At 37.7% G+C, this 27,165-nt stretch overlaps 1 protein-coding gene and 1 pseudogene across 2 annotated transcripts in view; one reads left to right on the forward strand and one right to left on the reverse strand.

The window, feature by feature from the left end:
- ccser1 (coiled-coil serine-rich protein 1) overlaps positions 1–27,165 on the forward strand; it is a 191,597-nt gene that overhangs the window by 34,262 nt on the left and 130,170 nt on the right. For both annotated transcript variants that reach the window (XM_088336087.1, XM_088336088.1), the window contains exons 7-8: positions 15,717–15,891; positions 25,455–25,532. In XM_088336087.1, coding sequence (XP_088192213.1) covers positions 15,717–15,891; positions 25,455–25,532 — 253 coding nt within the window. The remainder of the gene's footprint in view (positions 1–15,716; positions 15,892–25,454; positions 25,533–27,165) is intronic.
- On the reverse strand, positions 19,447–19,563 carry LOC148365683 (U2 spliceosomal RNA; annotated as a pseudogene).

Consider the following 27,165-nt stretch of genomic DNA (forward strand, 5'->3'; position numbering starts at 1 on the left):
TTAGCATGGGTTTAATCCCAATTCAGGAAAGGTGTGAATGAGTGTGTCAATGGTTTTTAGTGTCTTTCATTCGCCCTGTGGCTGGCTAACTAGTCCAGAAAAGGCTCTACATTTGAGCGGAACATTGGGCATTTGTTGGGATGCATTGAGACCAAAACCTTTGTTTTTATTTTTCTTATTCTACATTGGATTGCCAAGTACTGTGTGTTATTAGAAGCACACTACTGTACCATGTATTATTAGACACTATCCATTTTTCATGAATAGAAAGGCTAATTGGCATTATTATTGGTGACCTGCACAGCCTTGTTCTAGCTGCAAGTGAGACCAATAAAAAGCCATTTGAGATTATTGTCGCCTTTAAAATTTGACTTGTATGTGAGAGATTTCACCTGATGCTAAATTTATGTTCAAATGATTTTGGTCGTGACTTGTTTTTTTCTTATTTTACTATCGTACAAAATTGTCTGTTAAAATAATGAAAATAACTAAAAAACATATTGCATATACATTAATAATAAAGTAACATTTATAGAGGTTTATTCTGGTTTATTTGTTACTTGTTTTTATAATATGAAAAGTACTTGATACACAATATGATTTGATCTTGCTTATTTTAGTATTTTTTCCTCATTTTATTAAAACAAATCTTGAAAGAAATACGTCAAATTTTCCTTAATGTTTTAATTTGAGCTTCTGCAGTAGACCAAACTTTAGGTGTTCATGTGTCCTAATGCAATTTGTATCGTCCAGTAATATCCCTCACTCAAAATATACATCTGTGTAGGGTATGCTAGGTTCCCTGAACCGATAGGCCGTTGGGGCACCATTTCCTGTGGTGTGTCTTTGACAAGTACACCCTGGTGGCGCCCAGGTCAACAAATATTTCAGCCCGGTCTCGAACCGGGGACCTTTCGCATGTTCGGTGAATGTGCTAACCACTGCACTTTAGAAACACTTTTATAAATAAATCCAGCCAAGGGGCTGACGACAAAAAATTTAATTCATTTTAAGAGATACTCCTTCTGATGACCAATGTTCCTTTTAAGCTTCCACGGTTCTGAGCAGTCACACACAGTCTCTGAGCATCTCTTGGAATAACAGTGAGCAACATCAACCCTGCGTGGGGCAACTAAATCATTATGAAATATGTCCTAAACCTGAGCTCAAAACAGGTTACATTCTGCTGGCTTTCAGGCAACACTAGTTAGTTCTTCAAATTTTAATGAATTGGCTTATAATATTGGAAAGGTAGCACGGCCCAGACGTACACGTCAGTAGTTTTTACAACAACTATTACATGAGACTTCTGTTTTTAAGGAAAGTATATTTTGTTACATAATACTAACATTTTGTGGATGGTAAATGGTCTGCATTTATATAGCGCTTTTCAATTCAATGAAGACCTCCCAAAGCGCTTTACAATGTGCTTCACACTTACCCATTCACACACACACACTCACCCGCCAATAGCGGCCACGCAGCCGTGCAAGCTGCGACCTGCTTATTGGGGGCATTAGGGATTCAGTGTCTTGCCCAAAGACCCTTCGACATATAACATGGAGGAGCCGGGAATCGAACCTGCGATCTCTTGATCCCAAGATGAGCGCTCTACCCCCTGAGCTAATGGATTTATGAAGTTGATTGCATGATACAGAACTGTGTTTAATTACACTTTTTAGTGGAAGTACAATTTTGGCAAAAAAATAAACTGTTATATTCAAATAATTTGCAAATAAATTTAATGTTACACGAGCGATCAAAGAAACCTCAAAAACATATATTCCTGCTTTTTCTTTTGTTTCTTTTTTCATTGTTTTTTACTTGTTTTTTTGTTTTCTGGTTTCCTTTTTCCCTTCATTTCTTGTTTCCATTTCTCCTCTTTCCTAGCTTTTTATTTTTTTGCTTTTAAATTCTTTCTTCTACATTCCTGTTTTTGTCATCTGCCGTTTTTTTTCTCTCATTTTTCTTTTTTTTTTTGCCCTTTTTAGGTTTATTCTGACATCTTTTTTTAAGTAATTTTGTGCATAATATCACATAATAATGGTACTATATGGATGAAAGCTACAAAAGCAATCTGAAAATCCGTTTGGGTGCCGAAAGAGCCAGTTCATTTTAGTGAGACAACCAAAAGAGCCACTTGTCTAAAAAAGATGGAAACTTGCACGGCAACATTGACTTAGTCACATAGGTAAGAAAGGTCACAAAGCTACGTAGTATAATTGTGCGGGCAAAAATTAAAGCAACTCTCTTTATATTCTAATGTTTTAGTGATAAAAAACCCAATACAATAATTCTAATTAAAAAAAAAACATTTCCTGCCACTGATGAAAATCCCCCCGCCGTCTCTCTCTCTAAACTCGAGCTCACATGCACGCTTGCTTTCATTTACTAGTGCCGACATTGACTTAAAAATATCACGCTTAAAACATTGCGGAGGGAACCAGCGTTATTTTTGCCTGCATGCACCAATTTTTGCCGAATTTGCTAGTGAATTTTATTCGCAGTATCATAAAGTACATGCCGTGCCTTTTATCTTGACAGGTACTCGTGTTTTACCACCTATGAATAGGAAATTGTGTGGCCACTTAAAACGAAAAAAAAGAGGATTGGAAGGGCTATTTATCTCTAATAGCTGACAGGAATAGTGTTGGGTGTGGATTTTCAAATTAATCATTTGGATCTAACATAACCGCCAAATGTCAGTAGAATCTGCAGTGTTTTTGCTGCAGGTTAGACAATTGCCCTTTTCTTCATATCGGGCCAGAAAAAAAACAGAACCTCTTCATTTAAAAAACTACTCAAAGTTTGTGTTTCACAAACAAAATCTAAAGTGTACCTGTTATCACCAGGTGAAGAGTATTTGTTTAATATTTATATATTAATATTATTTGGAAACATAAAACTCAAATGTTTTTGGTTCCACCACTAGTTTTAAATTATGCTTGTGACAAAATACTGGCAGGGCTAATTTTTATTTTCATAATTATTGACATTTTAGGGCTGACCCAGTCCGAAATTAGGGTACGGCCTAGGTTATTACCTCTGGGCTGAAGGTGGGGGACAAAATATTTTCCCGCTTGCGAAAGACTTGTCGGAGTTGTCCAACCAACGATACATTTCCTTGTGCAGCACTGTTTCTTAAAGTTAAACGGCTATTGGCGTGACTGCTTTGGGGGTTTACTGCCTATTCTAGCTAAGCATTGATTGTGAAACTGGTGACGTTTATCAAGGTCTTCTAGCAGGCTATCAGGCCCCAACTTTGAATCTGATTGGCTAAAGCAACAGCTTTCTCAAAGACTGATATTATGAGAGAGGGGTTTCAGAATTTTTTGTGAAGGCCTCCTGATAGATTTCTGAGCCTAGCAAGATTTAGTGTTGAAATGTGATTAGTTAAATACACAAGTGTTTGTTATACACGAATAATCCATCCATCCATCCATCCATTATCTGTACCGCTTATCCTCAGTAGGGTCGCGAGGGTGCATCCCAGCTATCTCCGGGCAGTGGGCAGAAGAGACCATGAACCGGTTGCCAGCCAATCACAGGGCACACAGAGACAGACAACACACTCGCTCATTCACTCCTAGGGACAATCTGGACCGGCCAATTCACCTGAAATGCATGTTTTTGGAATGTGGAAGGAAACCGGAGTGCCCGGAGGAAACCCACGCAAGCACGGGGAGAACATACAACCCATGACCTCAGGACTGTGCCGCACACGCGCTAACCACTGCGCCGCCGTGCTGCCCATACACGAATAAATTACAGTAAATGTTTTAAGTGCATTTAATAAAAATCGTATATATTTTGGAATTAGCATCTCTACTTTTGTATTAGCCTCTAAGAAAGTGAGGACTTCATCCCGCATGTGCCTGCAATCTTAAAACATTTCTCAAATTAGTCTAATTCATTTTTTTTTTACACTCTACGGTCAAGAGATGACTAAATGTTTGTTTTCTTTTTCCTCTGGTGCTGCTGTGTGATTTGTGAGCTCCCGAGGCTAAGCTCAGTCAACCGCTTTCTTGCATCTGTGATCTCATTGGTCTGGGCCCTACTCAAAGCCCATGACCACAGGTGAAGGCTGAGACGTAAATGGACTGCTAAATTGAGAGCGCACTCACCGTCTCGCCTCTCTTCTTCACCTCTGCAGACTCTTTGCGGCAGCCCTTGCCGTTTGCTAACGGCTTGCTGCGTCGTTCTGCTTCATCATTAGCTGTTCACTTGGTCAACATTTAGATACATTTTGAAACTGCAAATATCATCCAGAATTCAGGAATATTGCTCAGTTTGTGGTTAACCAATGTTCTAGTGTGCATATTATTAAACGTTTTGTAAAAAATAAAGGGCTAATATAAGCTAAAAAGTAATTTAATGTTGCATATAATCTAGATGGCACTATCAGGTTTAGTAGTCTTGCAGTGTAACAATCTGGCAAAATTCTAAAAAAATTACAATTGTCCAGACCTATTGTAGTATAAATTAAAAATAAATTATATAATTTTTTGGGGGGGAAGCACCACAAAACATTCGACATTTCTATTATTTGTTATATAAGTTTTCTTTGTCTCACTTCCTTTCAGGTATTCTATTATGATTTAGGTTATATTTACATGTGCACACAAATAATATGATTGCCTGAAATGAATAAATGCTTCAAATGAGACATTCTGTATTATTTAGTGCATCTTATGGGTAAAAGAAAACCTAAATTATTGAAAAAAAAAACAAAAAAAAACAATGACTTGAATATTAAGTGGAAATGCATGAACCATCATATCTTGCATTTTGCATTTGTCAAATAGTCATTGGTTTGGAAATGCGTATGTATTTAAATGAGCATCATCAAAAAGGAGATGACATGATTGTCCGCGATCTTCCTGCTACAGGTACCAAAAGACCCTAAATATTTGCAGAAGCTACAGTACAATGCGGTATGATTCTTGCATTATTGTCGCACAACTTGAAAGAACTTGAATTGTATGAGACGACATTATAATTCAGAAGAAAAATGGTGCGGTTTGATCACTTTGTGTTACAGTATTTTGTATTCTTCATTGTCCTCTGTAGCACTTGTATTCAGTGGCACAACAGCAGTGTGGTACCCGTGGGCACCAAGTAGCCCCCTAAGAACACCTGAGTAGCCCGCCAACAGGTTCTGAAACTAGCTCACAAGTGATGGGTCAATGGTATTTGTTTAAATATGTGTATGTAGCAGATATTATGTTTTAGTCTTTGACTTAATTTGTAATAATTATAACCAATTAATAACATAGTAACACAAGTTATTTTAGAAATGCATATCTAAATGGCATCCCTTCACGCCAATCAGTAACAAAAAAATTCTCTCAGCTTCAATAAGTTTGGTGACCCCAGCACTACAGAATACAAAGACATCTAGTGGCCAAATATAACACAGTGATTAGTCTAAATTTTAGTAGGCACTGTCTTTGGTCACGGTACCAGAGGCGAATGCTAATTTCTTTGTGTTACCATGACAATAAATTTGCCAACAATGCTTTGGTTTTTATTTTACAATACTTACAATGCCTAAAACAGAATAGAAAATAATTTTTATTGTATCATCTGAAGCAGACAATGAAATTAACGTTTGTCTCCGGTCCGATGCCAATGAGATAAAATCCTCTGCCTTTTTGCAAGACAACTAAGCTGAGCTTGGACCTGTTGAGACTGGTGCGTGTGAAGAGCCCACAGAGTATTGTTTGGTTATTATTTATTTTCTGACTTTTGTTCTGAAAAGAATCTAAAAGGGTTATTCAATAGTGGCTTTCCTGGAAAACAATTTTTTTAAGGTTAGAAAATTCTGCAATTTTTATGTTACAAACTCACCCCGGCCCCTCATCAGAGAACAGAAAGTTATGTGGCTCTTACAGGAAAAAAAATGGGAACTACTGTTTTAAGGCATAGACATTTCAAAAAATCAAAAATAAATACTTGGTGTTTCGTTCAAAGGAACATTACGTTTTGACAGAGACAAACCAACAAGCTAAAGTTAATTAGAAAGTTAGCCCTGTATGACATCTATTTTATAGCCTCTCCTTTTTGGGTCTCGAAGTCGGAAATTTGCCATTAGATTTGCCGCCTGAAGCTTCTGCTGCTGCTCATTCATTGTCACCAATGCTCCTGATGAGTTAACAGCGACGTAAAAACAGCCGTTGCCTCAGGTGCCCCACTCAGATGAACAGACTGCCTTTTGACAGGTAGAAGCGAGAGATGACAAACGAGCCCCATCCAAGCCAGAGTAATTGTTTGAGGAAATGTCTGATATATGCATGCACATGTCTCATAATTGTTTTCCCTCCTCCGCCATGAAAATTTTATGCCTGTGTTTCCTTTCTGGCCTCGTCTCAATTTAAATAAGGCTGTCTTTTTATTTCAAACCTACTAATGCCACTGATGAATTACCTTAGTATATTTTAATTTTTTTGACGCCGCATGTCGTCATTTCTCCTCCTGCGGGGCACTAACTCAATATTCTGTCAGCTTCAGTGTATAGGGTCTGCTCTTTTTGCACCATTGTTTATCTCCTGCTCAGGTGCGTTAGCATCAGCCACTGCCAGCTAAGTAATAAAACAATGCGGTGGCGAAATAATGAGAAGTGATAAAAGACTGCTAATTGCCTTTTTTCACTCTAGATGAAAACGGATCACTTTTGTTGAGAAATGAATTGAGGCTAAGAAAGGCAAGGGGAAGGACGAAAGTGTGCAAAAGACAGAAGGCAACTGTTTAGTGGAGGAGCGTGGAAAATGGGAAAAGGTAAAATGGGACAACAAAAAGAAAAAAAGGGATAACTGAGCCAAGCCTGAAGAACATCGATAACACATACAAACACACTCTGTTTGGGGTTTTCCCGTGCGTAATTCCAATAAATTTTAACAGAACGTCATCATTCACTGCACTATTTTCTGATGCACTTACAATTCAGTCTTTTCGAATCCCCAAGCACTACCATGTAAACACGGGCTATCTATCCTTGTATAATTATTATTAAAATATTGTATTTCCTATTATCTCTGAAAGCTACGTCTAATCTTATTTTAAATGATTAAATTATGTACACTAGGTGGTTATCAATGACAATAAAGACAATTCTAATTCTAATCATCTTGCGCAAATGTCTTAAAACAGCTGCAAATGTTTTGTCATCAACAAATGCTGCAGAATGCCCACCATCATGTCATGTTTGTCATGTTTATTTGTATAGCCCTTAATCTCAAGGAGTCTCAAAGGGCTGCACCTGCCACATATTATTGCAAACCACAGACTATTATTACACCATTACCTGATCGAAAACCTACATGAGGGTAAGGAAAATATCTTTCTACTCTTAGAATATATTCTAATCTGCATACAATGTTTCAAATTGACGATATATGAATGACAGTAAAGAGAATTCTATTCTAAATGGATGTTTCAAAATGAGTACAGTGAATGCACACTTTTGCTGCATCAATGAAGTAACAATTAATGTCAAGGAAGTATGTTGCTGTGACTTTTTATTTTATTTTCACATGTCAAAAAGATGCAAACTTTATTCTGGATACTTGGTCAAATTTACGGGGAGTTTTTCATTCCTGTGGAGGCGGACCCTCAGCAATACACTTCTAGCTAGAAGGGTAAGCTGAGCTAGCAACACAATCTTAGTTTGAATCGAAGGAAGCCTGAATAGGTCAAAATGACTTATGTTGTCATGTTCCTTTTCTTATTTCCCTTTTTTAGTTGTCTTTCATTGAAGCCATTTCTTTGCTCTATATGCATTTGCATTCTTTACAGGTTTCATTTTCAACATTGGCAAAATTTTGAAAATTTTACAAAGTATTCCCAAAAAATGTGACAAAATTTTGACTAAGTTTAGCTTTAACATTTTTTTAAAATATATTTCATCAATATCATCCATGCTTAGATGCCACACTTTAATAACTATAGCAGGGGTGGCGAACAAGTTTGACACAAAGAGCCGAAATTTTTAACTGTGAGAGTCAAAGAGCCACAAGACGCACTGACCTGCCGTGACAGACAGACAGACACACAATTAAAAACAATACAGTATTGTTCTTGTGTTGATTTCAAGGAAAGTGTCCACCCTCAATACACACACAAAAAAAACTAAACAAGGTAAATAGCCACAGTATATAGAAATTATTATGAAGGAAAGAGCCGCATTCTCATTGGCTAAGAGCCGCATGCGGCTCTAGAACCACGTGTTCGCCACCCCTGGACTATAGGGTGCAAACAAAAAAGTATCAGATTTTCTTCAAAATATGTGGTGCTCCCTCTAGTCCAGCGTGTCCGATGTGCGTTGGGGTTGTTGTTAGGCGGACATATTTAGTGTTATACAGAACGGGTGGAAGGGGAACATATGAATCTTTATTGTACATAAAAGATGAATCAAAGTGGGAAGTGTAGGCGTTGATTGTCTATACGTAAATGAGCAAGTATGTGCATCATGCAAAACATTCCACGTGTCACAATCACTGTTGAATTGTAATCCAATGCATGCCCATCTCAAGTCCCCACACATACCTTACACTGTTTGCAAGCATTGCCACTGACAATCTGCATTTTGCTTTTGGTGGCCAGTGCCACATTCCTTTAGTGCTGGGGTTGCAATCGTGAAAATAGTTTCCACACAATATATTTTGCATCACCTGCTGTCTTCTGAGTGCATTACTTCTCGCATACAGTGGATTTTTCAGTATATTTGCAGAAAACGTACGTGATTCTTAAACAATATCAATATCTTGAATGGTCACGTCATCCCCAACACACTTTCAAGCTTCTTTGAAAATGGCATCTCTTGTGCAAGGGACAGACCCTGACAGTGGAACTGATCGCCAATGGCATCTCGCTAATGGCGCTTCATCTGAGCGGGGCTTTACGTTTGATGTGGAAAAAACAAGGAAAACAAATTAACTCTGAGCTCGGTATCATTCCAGGCAGATTGTTGATGCTTTGGCTAACGTGTCTGCTGGCATTATTGTTCGAGATTTTGCAAATGCCGGCATCATTTCTGAGAGGCTGCACGGCACTGAAAATGATTCTGATAGTGAACTGAATTTAAATACATAATATTATGATTTTGATTGATTTGATAGACGAAGATTACCGGCAAAAATGTTTTGTTCCCGCTAGGGCTGCACGATTAATCGAAATGTTATTGATATTGCAATGTGACGCAATTGAATTGTGCAATATTAAGACACTGCGCTTTTTTGAAGGATTTGTAGTTTGTTATCAGTGTGATTGAGTGTTTTGCCAGCCCATATGTCAGATTTCAAGTTTTTAACGGTACTGACCAATCATGGGCAAGTGTTTATTGGCTGGGCGTGACTGTGTATGTGCTGGTGTTTGCTGTCACTCAAACAGCCTGGCGCACAACTGGTCATCACAACAAAACGTGAAAACTTTAGCGGCATGATACATTGAAAATAAATTAATCAATTAAATTGGACTCTGAAGAAATTCAGAAGAGCGCAAGAAAATGATGATCACCACTGGGTGCTCGGTGGATTGTTGTCATGTTCTGGAGTCGATTGAGGCGGCATCGGGAGAGAAAGCAATAGCGAGGCTCCAAGTCTGGCCTACTGCTACAGCGAGGCAAACAACTCTTAAGCCACCCCTGAGCTTGTATCTCACCAACTCCAAATCCATTACCCATGAAATGGATAACCTAGAGCGACAACTAATGGGAGGGCTACATTCGTGACTGTTGTATTTAAATCATCGCCAAGACCTGAATGAAGTCACCGTTACCCTGATATTAGCGTGCAGCAAACTAGGCACTCTTGCTTTTTTACTTTGGAAGAAGCCCTCCAATTGTCTTGTACTTTTAAACAACTAAAGACATTTTTTTTTCAACTGTAATTCTGTATTCTGTTTTTATTTGTAGATCTATAGTTGTTATTCTTTGAAAATTTGATGTGCTCACTCAGTAATTAAGTCATCTCAGGTAACTGACCCTTGTACCTACTAGGTACTTAGATCAATTGAGGAATCAAACAGTAAATAATAGTCAGCAGACAGCAACCCTAACAAAGCTTCCCTACGGAGACTACCGTTTTCCTAAGGTTAAAGCATGTTAGTATGATTAAGTACTAAAAACAAACAAAACACACTGAGAAAATGCAATTTTCTTTTAAAATAAAAAATGATATAGAAAATGCAATATGGGTCTGAAAAATCGCAATTCTTTTTTTCCAAATGGTGCAGCCCTAGTTCCCGCTCTTTTTGTGCTTCTTTTATTGCTGTGTTTTACCATGCCCACACCTTTTGATGATTGAAAACATTTTAATACTTTGTCATCGATATTTAACTAAAGCACAACCAAACTCAGTTTTGCTCCTGCTCTATTTTTAATTTTGCTCAATTTTATGCTTGTGTGTGTGTGTGTGTGTGTGTGTGTGTTTGATTGTTATCTTCATTGTTATAAGTTAAACTCAGTGTTGGTTACAATTAGGACTTTATTGGGGGGATATGGATTGTGCTTTATCTGAGTGTTAAGTAGATTAATGGCACACGTAACTGACGGCGCCTTTTGGTCGTGAAAATATGGTATAAGTAATTCTAATGCTCCACTTGACACGATAATGGTTAAAGATTGATCGTATGTCAATTGTTTACACCTGCCTTCCTAGTAAAGATAGTTCCTGATCATGCAAACAACATCGGAAAACCAGAGTAGTGGCGGTCATGCTGGATGGGAGTAAGTTTAACTCATTATTGTTGTGATCAACTGAAACATGGTGATCCAAGTTCTAATCTCGCTATTGTTAAATGTTCTGGGCTAAGTTATGGCAACAGATGTTCACTGATGTACCAACAAGACCCATACACGCTAGAGAAAAGCATGTGGTGTATGGGTTAGTGTTTAAAAGAGGGGATCCCTGGTACTCATTTCAGGCAGCGAACAGCGCATCGGCAAGGCGTTTTAATGCTCGTTAATTCGAAGCCTATATCTGCCCTTCACTCAGCGGACAAGTATGCACTTTGTTCGACCAGGCTTTCAGGGACTTCCGGGGCTTTCTTTGGAGCTCATTTTGTTTGGGAAATGGCGCAATATTTTCACCTAGAGTTAATGGCGCGTGCCTACTCTCTCCAAAGGGCATATTGCAAGGTTGAAGTTGTCTTTCTGTCCTGCACTCACCAGGTAACAGTACATAGAAATAAACTGGATGATTACAAAAGAAAACGCCTTACCCATTCCTTATTTATTTTAACAACATTAGTATAGCCTTTAGGCACGTTGCTTTAAAAAAGTAATTAGTTGCTCACAACTTCTTCAAAAAAAGTAACCCAGTTCGTAGCTGAATTACTTATAATAAAAGTAATTACTTACCAGGAAAAGTTACTATTTATGTTACTTTAAAAAAAGTTTTTGTCTGTCAAAAAATATGAAATTTTCTAAACTGTATTTAAGTCAGTTGAATAGAGAAAAACAGACAGGTACTTGAGTTATAGAATCTTGTTTTTTATTTATTGCACAACACCAGCAACAAATCTATCCACTTAGTTCAACAAATATAAACTGTAAACAATACAATAAAATAACAATCAGCAGTAAACAATATAAAGTGAGTTTAATAAATTAAGATGAAACAAAAGAAAAACACTGAATAACAAAAGGGAAATAAGAGAGCCAAAAGAAGAAACTTGACATTTTGATATAAACACTGAAAAACACAGGAAATACAATTAAAATATTTAAAAATCTACAACAAGAACATAAACTAACGTTTCGCATTTTCTTTCGACACATTCGTAATTGCTGTACAGATGCTGCTCTACTTACGAACGAGATGGGTTCCGGTCCATCGTTTGTAAGTTGAATTTGTATGTTGCTTCAGTGCTATATTTTGTATGTTTAAGGTTTATATAAGTATGTTTAAGATTTATATAAGAAACCTGTAACATTTTGGACAAAAAAATAAACATATTATAAAATAATATGCTCTATAAAGATGAAGTTGACTTTAACTTACTTGTTGAAGATGGGTTTTAAGAGGTCCTCCTGCATGGTAGAGTGGACAAAATAAAGTGATCCAACCATTTTCTCAACCGCATCAAGCTGTCTTTTTCCACTTTCATTTAAAAAGAAACTGCTTGCCTCTTCTTTACATTTAACAGCAACCATATTGGATGGGTTCAGGAGATCTTAAACAATAAAAACGTCAAAGTTCTTAGGGCGCTGGAGATAAAGTACACGTAGTATGTTTACACATGAACTAGGACGTAAAAGCTGAATTTCTCCTTCGAGGTGGATGCTGGGTGACTTCTGACTGCGCCACGCGGCAGAAAGAAGCATTACTCAGAAAAAGGTGCAGACAATACAAAATTTGCAAGCACTGTCCGCATATTTTTTTACGTCCCCAAAAAATGTTTGTATCTGCACTTTTTCGTAAATCCAATGGTCGTAAGTGGGGGAGCGTCTGTATTCGTAATTTTTTTATCTTACTATATGATAGTCTGGGTGGCACGACGGCTGAGTGGTTAGCGTGTCCGCGGCACAGTTCTGAGGTCATGAGATCGAATCCTTCTGTGCGGTGTTTGCTTGTTCTCCCCGTGCTTGCGTGGGTTTCCTCCGGGCACTCTGTTTCCTTCCACATTCCAAAAACATGCATGTCAGGTTAATTGGCTAATCTAAATTGTCCCTAGGTGTGAATGGGTCAAGTCAAGTCACATTTATTTATATAGCCCTTAATTACAAAAATGTCTCAAAGGACTGCACAGGATTACAATGACACAATTACCTGATCCCAAACCAGCATGCGGGCAAGGAACAACTAAAAAACCCCAGTGTGAGGAGAAAAGAGAAACCCTGAGAAAGGACCCCACATGTGGCAATCCCCCTTCCAGGATTGACCAGGGTGAATCACAATTAGCATTACTGTACACAGAATAGTAAACACTAGGTAAGATGTTGAAAATGTCCGGAAAGAGCATGACACCAATGGGTGAGTTGTTTGTCCCTGTGTGCCCTGCGACTGGCTGGCAATCAGTTTATGGTGTCCCATGTCCACTGCCTGAAGACAGCTGGGATGGGCTCCAGCACCCTCGTGACCCTACTGAGGATAAAGGGTGCAGATAATGGGTGGATTAAGTTATAGTACCCCGTTACTGAAAAGAATAACACCGTTATGAAGTTATTCCCGACACTGCCCATGACTACATCAAACTGTGTCTGGTTGATCCATCCAATATGTCCGACTGTTAACATCTGGGCATGCGCCTGACGTCACGAGAAAACTGTCAATAGCGGAGCAAGACACAGAAAAAGTAGATGGTGTTTAATTATATTGCTTTCAGCATTTTGTAAAAGAAAAAAAGGAATGTTCTTGGCGAAACTGTCAGCTGTCATCGTGAGGCAAAGGGTGCCTCAGGTGCTCAACCTTCCATCTACAAGGGCACATTAGCAGGTTCTAATAATCCTCCATCGAGTGGCCTGACTGTCAGAGAGTCGTAGTGGAACCACTGCCGAGACACACGGGTAAACACAATGCGAAACTGTTGTCAGGTATGGCACTCAGGTTTGAGGGAGGGACAGAAAGGCAGCCGATAGGTAAAAGAGATTGGGGAGACCACAAGAGGCCATCAAATAATAGTTTTAGACTGAAAACAAGACTTGGATCATTATAAACGAGTTGGGGAATAAATATTTAATTAGAGAACAAAGTTGAATATTGATTAAACTTATTTTACATCATCATCTTTTTAAATGAACTGTTTTTTATATTTATTTCCAAAACTAAATCGAGATACAGTAATCCCTTGCTGTATCGCGGTTAACGTATTGCTGTTTCGCTCCTTTGCAGATTTTCATTGTACATTGTGTTCTGCATAGTGATTGGCTTAAGCACCTCTTAGGGGGTGAAACAAACTTCATTTATTAAAAACAAAAATATTGATTTTAATAACGTGATTGTCCGCCATCTTGCTCCTCAAAAATAAACACCTAGTGAATGGCTGGGGAAAAACATGAAAAGAAAAATGGAGCGGTTTGGTCAGTACGAGTCTCCGTAGTTTGTATTCTTCCTTGTACTTGGTAGCACTAGTTTTTGGTTGCACTACACAATACAGCGAGATTTAGTGGTCAAATATTACACACTGTCCCTTTTTGTCCAGTTGCCAACACATGAAGTGAAGTACATATTTTTTTTCAGGAAGAAAACCAAAGTTTTGAATGAATAATTTCTTAAACCTTAATCACCTCTTCTGCTTTGAAATATTTACAATTTGAAACCACTCTCTTATGAAAACAATAAATTGGGTCACGCTGGGAAAGGACTTAATGTAAAAGGCAAAAACTTACTTTTCCACCGTTGCATGTTTTCTTGATATCAACTACTTCCTTTTATGTTGACGTCAATGACCTTGAGCGTGTTCACTCCATCAAGTTTTTATATTGGCTAGCCATTTGAAGCATTTCTTTGTGCCAATGTTTAACATGTTTGTCCTTGGGACAGGGACAACAGTTGATAGTTTCATTTATGTTGGCGGACATGGAGACCAAAATTGACTTTGCCGGCATTTTCATCGTTTTCCATTTTGCTTTGGCTGAGTCTTACATTGCATTGCTGGCATCACTTTTCAGAACTCCATTTAGAATAATAACATACTGTATTTTCCACCCTGTAAGGCACACCGGATGCCAATTTGCTATGAAGCATCATTGGCCCCTGTGGGTCGCGCCCTAAAGGTCAGGCGCATGCCACACCTAAACAGGGAACTATCAAAAGTGTATTAATGCAAGGATTACGTATCAATTATGTACATTTATTGTAGGCCACACAAAAAAAGTAGCATTTCTCATTGGTACATTTTTAATGGAAAGAACTTCCTGCAGTTGGAAATGTAATGACATATTTCTGTCATTTTACTCACTTAAATGGGAAGAGATTTGTCTTAAGAATATTATCACTTGTACTTTCAGATCTACAAATATATTTGCGTTTTACTCAAGATCTATAAATCATGTGTCTTGATAAATGCTGATGTAATATTAAAAATCGCATGTGTAAATTACACATATATTTGTAGATTTTGGATTTCTTCTTTTAAGGGTACGAGAGAAATTGAAAAATTTACTTTGAAAGTCCTTGAAAAGGGCTATTAAAAGGTACATATTACTGCATTAATTGATAAGTCAAACTAACTTTGCATAACATTGCATGCACTAAGAATCGTACTAAACCACTAGTGATACAGATGACGTATGAAAGGACATATCTCATCTCATTATCACATTTCGCGTTTATATCTTTCAGGACAATCTTTTTTCTCACGCGTCCGGGGAGGCATTATTTCAGACACTACTTATAGTGCTGAAAATACAGTACATAAAAAACAAACACATGAAATGAAATGATCTGCATTTATATAGCGCTTTTCAAGTCAAGACTTCCCAAAGCGCTTTACAGTGTGCTTCACATTTCCCAATAGCGGCCGTGCAGCCATGTAAGGCGCTAACCTGCTTATTGGGGGCATTAGGGGTTCAGTGTCCTTACCCAAGGACACTTTGACATGTAACACGGAGGAGCCGGGATTTAAATTGCAATCTCTTGATCCCAAGACGAGCGCTCTACCTTCTGAACCACTGCCGCCCGTAATATGAGAATATAAGAACATCAGAACTGACAAATACTGATGTGGTTATAATAGAATATGCCTTGTTGATTTTTCCATATTTTTGTCCGGTCCAGGGAGGCTCGACGCCCAACGACCCTGCTCCCGTCAGACTGTAGCTCAACTCTTCCTTTGGCTAAGGAGGACGAGCCTTTGCCCCATGGGTTGGAGACCTTACCCCTGCGATTCATGCAGCAGGATTGCACTGCTGTCAAGACACTCCTTTTGAGGCTGAGACGCACACTGCAGGAGGTGGGTAATGCTTCCTCTCTTGCTGATTTTCAAACGCCGACACAGGCTTTAACCACGGTGGGACATTAGAATGAATTGCCGGTTAGTCTCCTTTTACTGCACTGACCGGGGTCTTTTCAAATTGTAAAATCCAGCAAGTTTTTTACAGCAGCTAGGCTTTCGGTTGAAGATATATGTTGTGATTACCACTGGACCCGTTCATCCTTTTTTTCCCTCTCCTTTTTTTTTAATTAACTTGATTTCAGCTCCATTAAATCACTACCGAAGTACACATTTCGACTCGCTTTATCACCTTTTGTAATTTATTTAGCATTGAGGATAAGAACAAAATGTTTACTCACACACGTACACTTACATTAAACTATGTCTATTTCACTTTGCTCTTGGATTATAGTATTTTCTGTACTCTAAGTTACACCCCCCAAAAAGTAGTCTTTTGTCATATATTTTTTCATAGAAAAGGCCTACCGGACTATAACGTGCATGAAGTTGAGACTATAGAAAGGCCTGTATAACAGTTAGGCTTTTTATACACTCAAGGTATAAGATTGATCAGTCACTAAGTGTTGCTGATTTCAATATTTACAATGTGAAACCCAGTTAGTTCCCTAAACATTCAAAATCACTAAACATTGTTTGCAACGTGAATCAAACCCAGGTCGCTGCGGTGAGGGCACCTACATCTTACCTACTACACCACCAGTGGTACAGGTGACACGCGAAAAGGCATTAGACCTTTCATTAGCACACTATTTTTACTCACTGTGCCAGAAACACTGATTTGCAGGGTGCATTTTGTTCTGTGTTCTGAAAAGTTGATACTTCTTCACTTGTGCATCAATTACATTATGGTTTAATAATGTATAAGACAATAAAAGAGCTGGTATAGTATTTTGTTAAAAGACTTAATTTTCTATTAACGTTTTGAAAAACATTATTGACTCACAAGTAAAGAAGAACAACATGCGTCACAAAACTCTGTGTTCCTGGCACCATGAGTAAAAGAGTGTGATAAGATAAAGCCCAATGCCTTTTCGTTTGTTATCTTTACCACAAGTGGTCTAATGGTCAAGTGCTTTTGAATTTTCTCCACCCTATTCCAAGGTATACAAGGAGCACAGGGTTATAAGGCGCACTTTCAAATTTCTGGCAAATTTGGGGTTTTTATGCGCGCCTTATAATCGCTAAAATAAAGGTACATTTGCCACAACAGAAACAAACATTTTGTTTTTTCTCTGGCACTATAAGCCGCCAGAAACATATGAATAGTAACGATAGTTGTCATTGTTATTTATATCTGTCATCAGTACTATTAGCTCAAATTATCATAGAATATTCTTGACTGTATGGAAACATCTATTGCAAATATAGTTTTGCCAAGTCTGGTCCAAGTTTGGAAAAAATCTGTATTTTTGTCCTTAAAATACATTTACATAGCAAAGTGCAGGGACATGGTTCATGTTTCCTCTAAGAGCTCTGATCACATCCATTAGCAGTGTGTCATCTGAACAGGTGAGTGACCTTTTCTGAATTTAGCTGTAATAAACACTCCCGCATTTGCACAGGAAATCTGTATGAAAGGCTGTCTAGTGGTGTCAGAACTATTTCTGCTCTTAAAGTAAGATCAAAGGACCAGTCTTTAAATTTGCGTCTGACTGATATTCAGTCCCTGGACTTCTGATATTGCATAAGAAATTATATGCAGGAGAAGAGCAAAAAAGTGAAAGATGCACCACTTTTAGCATCAGGTGATGGTGGTTGAAAGTTTGGACTCATGTCCCAGGTAAAAACTGATGGATAAAATGCACATTAGATAAGTTTCCAAAAAAGAGATAAAAGATGTCCGAAGCTAATTACATTTCAAAATGGAAGCAGTTACGTTTTGTCCGCTTACATACACAGTAGGGTGGAGCTTATGTGACCAATTTCTTTTAAATTTCATGTATTCTTTTATCTTACCCCACAAAAATGTTCCACTTCCACCAAAAACTACACTGCAGAAGTTTCAGTCATATAAGTTGATATTTACAGGTAGCTCAATCACTGTACAAATTTGGATTAGCGCCCATTATACCAGCTCAGTAGCCTAGATGGTAAGGCGCCCGCTTTGAGACTGGGAGGTCGGTGGTTCGCGCCCCGGCCGAGTCATTCCTAAGACTTAAAAAGTGGTCGGCGGCGCCCTCTGTTGGCTGCGGCTGCATCGGCTCGCTACAACGGGTCAGGTGCAATCGACATTTCGTTCTGTGTACATTGTTACACAGAATGACAATACAAGGAAATTATTATATTATTATTAAGCTGGTTACACACAAAATAATGATGGCTTAGGTAGATAATACAAACGAGAAGAAAAAGTCCTTTATGAGAGTCTTTTTACGGCTGTCAGGAATAGTTTTGCTGTGGTTTTCAGCAATTTGCAGCAGATGCTGCAGATCAGTTTTATATTTTGTGATATGACCACAGTATTCCTGAATCAGCGCCACACCTCTTTCTGCAAGATCATTGACCACACTGACTGCCTGAACCGTTTCCAAAGCTTGTTTGAAGTCATCCCGTGATTCACATTGCTTTGGTTCAACATCAAGATAGCAACAGGAAGGTTAATGATTTTGAAGAAAGTGCTAGATCAAGAGGACACAAAGTCTTCTAGACATTTGCTAGTAACAGTGTCTAAATCTACAAATATCCTCTTTTGAAAATCCTGTTCAGTAGTTTCATCTATGTTGTCCTTATTTTTCATTGCAGCCACCCTGAGTTGTTTCGTTGATGCACTGACTTGATTGTCAAACAAAGCGAGTGTAACCATTTCTGGTGTTAAATACCACAGGTGATTGGAAATTTTCTGAAGGGCAACCTTAGATATTGCAACAATTATGTTTGAATATTCCACACAAGACTTTAAAAGCTGCAAATCAGTGCGAGGGGCACTTGCAGCCAGAGGTGCCATGATTCAGGCCTTCACGTAGATCCTTACTGTGAAAAAACACACCCCTTTCTTCCCTTTGCTCTTTGAGCCAACAAAACTCTTTGAATTCTGGAATTGTCATAATGTTGAGAGCATTAGCATGAGCAATGTCAAACAAGTCATCAAGTTCTTCTTTGTACTCATTTTCCTTGGCTTTTTGTGTTGCTGCTTGTCGTCCTTTGTTCTCTTTTAGCAAACGCCATGCTTGAAAATGTTATTCAAGTTTAGTCCGTCAATTTTGTGGATCTCGAATTGGAATTTTTGCTTTATTCCAAAATTACATTTCTTTCACTGTCACTGCGGAAGACGCTCTGAGGGGGTTGCAATTCCAAGTGTTGATAAAGATGAAACCAAGAGCCATGTGAACTGATGATAGCTTACTTCCAGTTAGTTCACACACCAAGCAGATTGTTCATGGGAAGGGGGGGGGGGGGGATTTTGTAAGGTTTATTGTTCTATATTCTTTATCAATTATCCATTATCCGTTATCGGCCAAATCATATTACGCTACAAAGCCAAGGGGCCTAGACACTTGCTCTCAGCCAAGAGGCTGAGTCAAGGTCCTAGCCACAGAGCCAAGTAGGGATCATTGCGAATGCACCGTTCCAGGAGGTACTGCAATACCGGGCCGATGCGTGGAGTGGACAGAGCAAGCTCTTATTCCATCTCCCAATCGCAAAAATCAAACTTAGTTCCAAAACAGGGTTAGGGTAACTTCGCCGCCTGCAATATGGGTGAACATTGATTTAGAAAGTCTCGCCATTATGTTCCTTGACTATTCATGCAGATGTAATATCAAACTGTTTCATGGTGTGACAAATGTATTTTGTGCAAGCTGTGATCAGGAAGATTATGTAAGTAAGAAATCTTTGAATGTACTGAATATTTACCTGATGCTGATCTTTGAATGTCAGTCACTTCTTGGAGGACAAGGAAGGTCTGCTGGCCTTGTCTATAACAGTATGTCAAGGGAAATTATACTAGTTGAATTAGACTGATCTTGCTGAGCAACGACTTGTGGGTAATAATTGTTTGAGATATAAACTTAACACATCTGTGGCTTACCCAAGCATGTCGAGAACTCCCATTTAAAAAAACTGATAGAAAACACCAAACTTCTCAGCAATTGAGCTAGCTCTAATATGTATTTTATTTAAAACAAAACTGCACAGCGATTGTTCTTTTGTGTAATGGAACCCAATTAGAGGGTAAGGCAGTGACTTTTTGCAACTTTGAAAATAAGCTCCACCCTAATATACACAGGAACACACATATACACATGCAAATACACTGTCTAACACACACACACACACACACACAAAAGAATGCTACAGTACTGTAAAATTCAGACTATAGGCCGTGATATTTTTTTTGCCAAGCTTTCAACCTTGCGGCTTTTACAATGATGCAGCCAATTTATGCATTTTTTTTGAACGGCCGCCAGGGGCGCCCAAGCAATAGAGGTAAGGATGAGAGACGTGGAATTGGTGTGTCGAGGAAGACAAAAGTTTAATGTATCTTTGTCCTTTGTGCATGAATAATGTGTCAAATGAAAGGCTAACTACCATATTGGGAATAACTTTACGAGTCTGTTTATTTGGAAATAGAAATAATGCGGGGAAACAAACTGATTACAAGAAGCAACGTACAACGAAGCAGAAATGTTTACGTTTATATGTCGGCATTATTGTATGTTTTGGCGTAAATATTTTACGAGGTTGAATTCTATGGATTGTCCTTGATGTAAGAAAGCCATTTTTGCCAACATTCGGAGAAGTTGAAAATGGTCAGGGGATGTACTGGTGAGTCACCTCGGCTCTATAGTTTTCGGGTATATTGTTTCAGACTGATGGTAATATTTCTCTGATGAGTATATTTTGAATCCCAAGAGTTTAAACTTTCCAACAAAATGTGGCATGCCGTACTTCAGTAATTGGTGACTTCATACAGACACGTATTTGTCTGGCGGCCCACCGGCGGGCTGTCAGAACGTGAAGGGGTTAAGGTACCGTATATAATAAAGACTCTGTGTACCGTCTTTCTTTGTAAATATTTCATGTTTCAATGTAGGCACATTCAGCTTATAGTCAGGTGCAGCTTATATATGTACAAAATGTTTTTCCTTGAGAAATGTACTGGGTGCGGCTTATAATCAGATGCTCCTTGTAGTCCGAATTTTGCATTAGTGATATTTGAAAAACTGCAAATGGCTGGTCAGTTTTGTTACATGGGAAATCTTATTAGCCGCCATTATTTTAAAAATACATACTTTTTTGTTATCAGAAGTATATTTTTACAATTGCTTGTCGTATTCTTTATCAGAAAAATATTATTCAGATATTCTATTATAAGAAAAATGTTTACATAGTGTGTATTTTCACAAAATCGATTTCATTAGCGAGGTTTTTCTGTAAAAAAACAATTTCACTCACTGCTGATTACAAAGAAAGGTAGAAAAACCCCTGACATGAAGAAAGAAGTCGTATCTTTTATTTCTGTGTTTACATACCTTTTTAAAGGAAAAAGTGTTGCAACAATTGTTTCTTTTATTTTTTTAAATTTAAAATTTCACTTACATCAAAACAGTAGCATTTAAACTGGTTACAAAAATTGTTTTATTTAATAAGTATGTCACCAGATGAGTAGTACTGCAAAATTCTCTCCTTCACCTAGTTCGTATAGCCGTGGTTTGGGAGAAGCTACTTTTGTCCCTCACTATTCCCTTATTGTAAATGCACTTTGCTGGAATAAGGAGTAAACTTTAGGGAAAATACTGAGAAATGGGATTGAGCATAAGAGTGTGTTGTACTTTTGTGAACAATTTTCTGGGGTACAGCGTACGTTTGACACTCAGAATATCGTCAACATTTTCCATGTGAATCTAAGGAAGAAAGAAACCTCACACTATCATCACCTAAACAACCTAACTTGGCTTCCATTCTGCTCTCATGTGTCAACTCTGTTTTTTCTGCATGACCTTTTTGTGAGCTGCAGCCAGCAGTTCTTCTCATGTGCTAAGTGTAAGTGGTAGCATTTGTCTGTTGAAAACAAAAACAGGTTGCAGCAGTCTCAAAACAAAAACAGCAGGATGTAAAAACGGTCAAAGTTTGAAAGCAAATAGGTTGTTGAAGCTTACGTTTGCATCATCTTTTGTTTTTTAATGAAAGGAGGAGAGTCTTACCTCCATCAGAACATGTTATTATAATTATTGCCTTACAAAGGGAGCTTCACTTACCCACTGGTCTTTTTCTAACTTGCTCTTAACCCGGAAAATCAATGCTATAAACGACACTTAAAATATTTCTAAAAATACTAGAGGAAAATATTTTTCAGATCAAATTTTGACATGAAAAAGAAACCCAATGAATTAATGTTTTCTCTTGAATTGTTCCTTATTTTACCAGGCAAAAGTGTACATACAGTGGTACCACTGCTTACAGGCTTAATCATTCCAAAATCGTGCTCGTAGCTTGAATTGCTCGTATGACGACCAAATTTTATCAGTAGAAAATAATTTGTTACTAATTGGTCTGCTCCCATCCCAAAAGCATACAAGTGAATCCTAAATAGCTGTAAAACACATCTTCCTGATCATTAGAAAATAAGATGAGTAGGATGGTGTCAAGGTGGCCGTTTTGGATGTAAATCTCTCAGAATTCAGTCTAGTGAAAATAACTTGTTTTTATATTCCTAAATACAAAAACAATCTTTCTCACACACACACATAAAACAACGTTTCAATAATCAGTCTAATTATATCTCTTGTACGTTTATCAATCTTATATTCTTTTATTGTGAAGTCGTGCTCATGTGTGTACTGTTTTCACTGACGTATAATAAACCACGCCCACCGTTTGGGCTCCCTCTTTTCCTTTTTTCAACCAACATGAAGCCTCGTGAGTACTTTGCTACTGCTATCACGATGTAGTTTTTAACAATATATGTATTTTATCTGTGTAAATACAGCCACCAAAGAGTCTTAATAATGACTATCTTTGACAAATGGTATCACCATAATCTAATGTGAGTTGAGCGCTGTAAGAAATTTGTGCATTTGCTGTGGGGGTTTCAAGGAGGCATTAGGGAGATTGCATTTTGTTTTGTTTGTATTTTATATGTTTTTTGATCATTTCCCATTGTGTACCCCACCCCATATGCAGGTTTGGGTAGGGTTACTTTAACTTGATTACTTTAAATTACTTTTGGATTACTCAAATACCAAATATGCTAATAAAAGACAAAATAAACTAAATATAAATAAAATTACTAAATTAGGTGCAGGGTTGGGGAGTAACGGAATACATGGAACCGCAAAAATAATGTTGGCAAGCTGTTTGGATTTATTTTCATTTTGTTTCTGTCGCATTTTATGTTAGTTTTGCCGGAGATCAAAGCCAGGAGAGAAAGCTTACCACGTGTTGTGAGTCATCATTTTATTCATATTTGGTTTCTTTTGTCTTTTATTAGCATATTTTGTATTGGAGTAATCCAAAAGTAATTGAAAGTAATCCAGTTAAAGTACCCCTACCCAACCCTGCCTATATGACACTTTTAATACTGGAAAAAAAATAATTAAACAAGATAGATCTCGTCTTCCCTATTTCAGAACTTATCCGGACCGTCCCTGTGACTGGTAGCAGACGAAAACGTCATTGTAGACCGCTAATATTGTTGTTGTATTCTACCTAGTCTGTCCTGCTGTGAGTAAATATGTGCCGTGTTTTTAAGGTTTCTTCTTGCTTAACAATGAGGAATTAACAATCATTAATAAGGGGAGGAACTGGCGGAGGTTGACAGGTATGGGATCGAGGGACTTTTACAGAAGAAAATTGAATTTACTGTATTGAAAGTTGAAGTTACTGTAACTTTAATATACACCCTCAAATATTTTGCACAATTTTTTATTTTTAAAACCAAATTTTTGTTCGTACAGTCACGTGTGCGTTCTTGAAGGGTCTCTTGTGGTAGCTTATGGGACTGCTCGTGAACTTGATTTTCCTTCAAAGTACCGCTTTGGTCCGGTAGTGGTCGCCAAGACAGTTTTTTATAAAAACGCTATGTTACATTTTTTATAGACTACATTTTAAACATTGCATCATTTACAAACAAAATTTACATAAATGGTTCAACTTTGAAGTGTTTGACTTTTTTATTATGAAACAAAGTTAGCTTTTTACAACGGAACTGAAAGAAATACTGAAAAAAACAATCACAAAATAAGTATAAAATAAAGTAAAGAGAATGACATCTACCCAAGAGGCAAATTCTTGAGCATCTATATAATTTTCATATTGGAAATGTTTATCACATTTCAAAATATAACCCCCCAAAACAAATTTGTTGCCAACATTTAGAAAAGTGGATTTGTTTACATTGTTGTTGTTTTTTTGTGGACAAAAAAATCTAATCTTTTTTTGTTTTGTATGATGATCTGTGGATAAGGTGGTAGGAAAACAGTATCTTACATATTTACAGTAGTATAGCATACGTTTCATTGCTTTTTTGTATTATCAAGTTAATTGACACTTATATTTTTTTTATTGTTTTATATCATAGAATATATATATCGTTTATCTGTCCAAAACTTCAATATTTGAATGTATAGTCAATTTTTTATCAAAAGAAATTCATTTACTAAAATTCTCGTGTTTAGAGGTGCTTAGAAATGCCACTGTGTATGATTTTGTCTTGAAGCATTGACCAGAATTTGCAGCCTCTCCACAACAAATGTCTATCACCTTTTTTTATCTGCCGTCACATAGGACTAAAAATGTAAACACCTCTATATGTTAATGTGATCAAGTGCGTGTCTGATGGCCAAACTTGCTTTACTTTTGAGGACCATTTATCATCTTTTGACATGCTTTTGAGGGCTCGTGCAGGTCATTAAATTTTGAGCTCCCAGGCAGTACACCCCAGGCTCTCCGCTCCCCACTTCTTCCCCAATTGCTAAATCTTGAAGCGCATCTAATTTTCGGGACAGCTTTTCTATGTAACCCATGAGACCAGAATGACCTTATACAGAAAGTGTTTACTTTTTGAAAGGCCGAAAAGATAAGACATAGAAAGAGCCCCCGTCTCCCTCCGTGACGTTAGGCATTGATCAGCAATGGCACATTTCGGGCCGCACTGCACCTATAAATACTTGGAGTTATTGCTTTTTAAAAGGTCAGTATATCTAATAAACTGCAAAGTTTATGTTGTTTGGAAAACTGACATCTCTCACAGGTGCCCTAAAGTGTAAAACTTTAGCAAATAGTTAAAAATATAACTCAAATATTACACGTCTGTCCTTTTCTCAGTTATCTGAAACAAAAGGTCTCTAGAAAGTAATTTGACTAATCGTGTCTTTAACGAAAATATTTTTTCGTTATCATAGAGAGCTTTCTCGAACTCTTTTGTAAGACCCACTTGTCCTATCCATTATCTCAAAGATTACTACAGAGCTGCCCAAACCTTTTCCTCTAGAGGCTACATACATAAAATAAGAAAGATAAAGGGGTTGTAAGGTAAAGGCAGTGAAGTGCATATTTTACCGAACTGAAACAAATGAAACCAAAACATGTGCACTAATGTTTCCTTTCATATCATTTTACAGAGTACAGAAACAAGTCCTGCCAGCAGTCTTCAGTCTTTACCGATTAGCCCATGCAGTGAGAAGTCCCTACCATTTAAGGTAAATCTGGAGCTCTGCATCTATTTTAATGAGGCACATATCTACAGCGTGCTCGTGTAAATACTAAGGATCAACCGATATGGGTTTCAGGGCCGATACCAATTATTAGTTTTAAGAGAGGTCGATAACCGATATTTGGAGCTGATATTAATTTGCTATAAAGGCTTAAAAATTGGAGTACACATTTTTTTAATCATGCAAAAGACAGAAATAATAATTATTATAAATTAAAATAATTAAAAAGTTTGATAGGGCTTTAAAATCGTTTACAGTGAACAGAATAGAATTTCCCGACAACCATCACTACTTCTCTGTAGTCTCCAATAGTTACGCAATACAATTTGTTTGAAGTGTTTCTTCCTCTGCAAACAGTACATAGTCAGATATTATACTAAATTCAAACATTTTTCTCCACAGGGAAACTCAATAAAACCATTGTCTCTTTCACAATGGTTCTCTGGTCACCGCAATCAGTAAACAACTACGTTCAATAAGCATGCTTCACAATAAGGCTACTATAGCATGCTATATAAAGACTACTTGTGCACAACTAGTTGTGGTCGTAAATATATTGGCATTTAGGTACATTGGGTTGCCTCCGGTGTTGGTGACTTTTGCAGGAATATGTCCTAATAACCTAATTTCATAGTCAACGATGTTTTTTTGTTCTAATCACGTCAATCAATATTTCTTAATAAACACATTGTACAGACTACAATCGCCACTATCGTTCTATAGGAAGTGAATCGCTGAGAAGCATAGGAAAATCGGAGTTCACATGAAAGGGAGTGAGACCTCGGTTGTGTCTGCTTCATTGTGTGCATCGCTGCACGTTGACGACATTTCCTCGACATTTAAGTCAAGGGTAGTCACAAAGGGGGTTGGAGAGAAAAAAGGACAGTAAATGCGAGTGTGAAAAAAATCACGGATTTGAAAAATATTAGCAACAGCCTTAACTCTTGCTCCAGTATGCAGTCTGTGACTGTGCACAGTGCGGAGCGGACTTCCTGGTTCAGTCGCTTTTTGGCAAGAGAGGAAAAGTTCAGCTCAGTGTTGTGTTATTAATCAGCCTAATAATATGCCGATACCGATATCCGTCAAATTCCCAAATATCTGTGCCGATAATCGACCCGCCCGAAATGCGGTCGACCTCTAGTAACTTCCCACACTATCTTCATAGCTGATTTATGGCAATTAAATCTGGATGAAATACCACCTTCACAGATAGAAAAAAATGTGCGCATAAAATTCATATAGCAATGATTGGCACTGCATCTTTTTCCCCCAAGGTAAGCACACTATCGCCTGATGAAATGAAAATACGTCATGGTTCAACAGAACTAAGAGAGAGGGAAAATGCCTCCGAACTCTCCAATATTTAGCCCCTAAACGTTCATTCTATTAAGTTTGTTCCGAAAGCTTGAAATAGCAAAGTTTCTCTACTAATGGCTACAGCTATACAAATGAACACAATGATATGTCCTTGGAGCAGTACAATAAATCTCTCCTCCAGTGACCACATTACTTTCATAGTCTCGCAGAACAATTGTCCGTGTGTTCCCTCTTTATCGACCCACATGGATTTAGTGTATGTATGTATGTGTGTATACAAATATATATATATATATATGTA

Source organism: Urocampus carinirostris, chromosome 5 (assembly GCF_059441175.1).
Source record: "Urocampus carinirostris isolate Australia breed hairy pipefish chromosome 5, RoL_Ucar_1.0, whole genome shotgun sequence".
NCBI classification, from domain to species: domain Eukaryota; kingdom Metazoa; phylum Chordata; class Actinopteri; order Syngnathiformes; family Syngnathidae; genus Urocampus; species Urocampus carinirostris.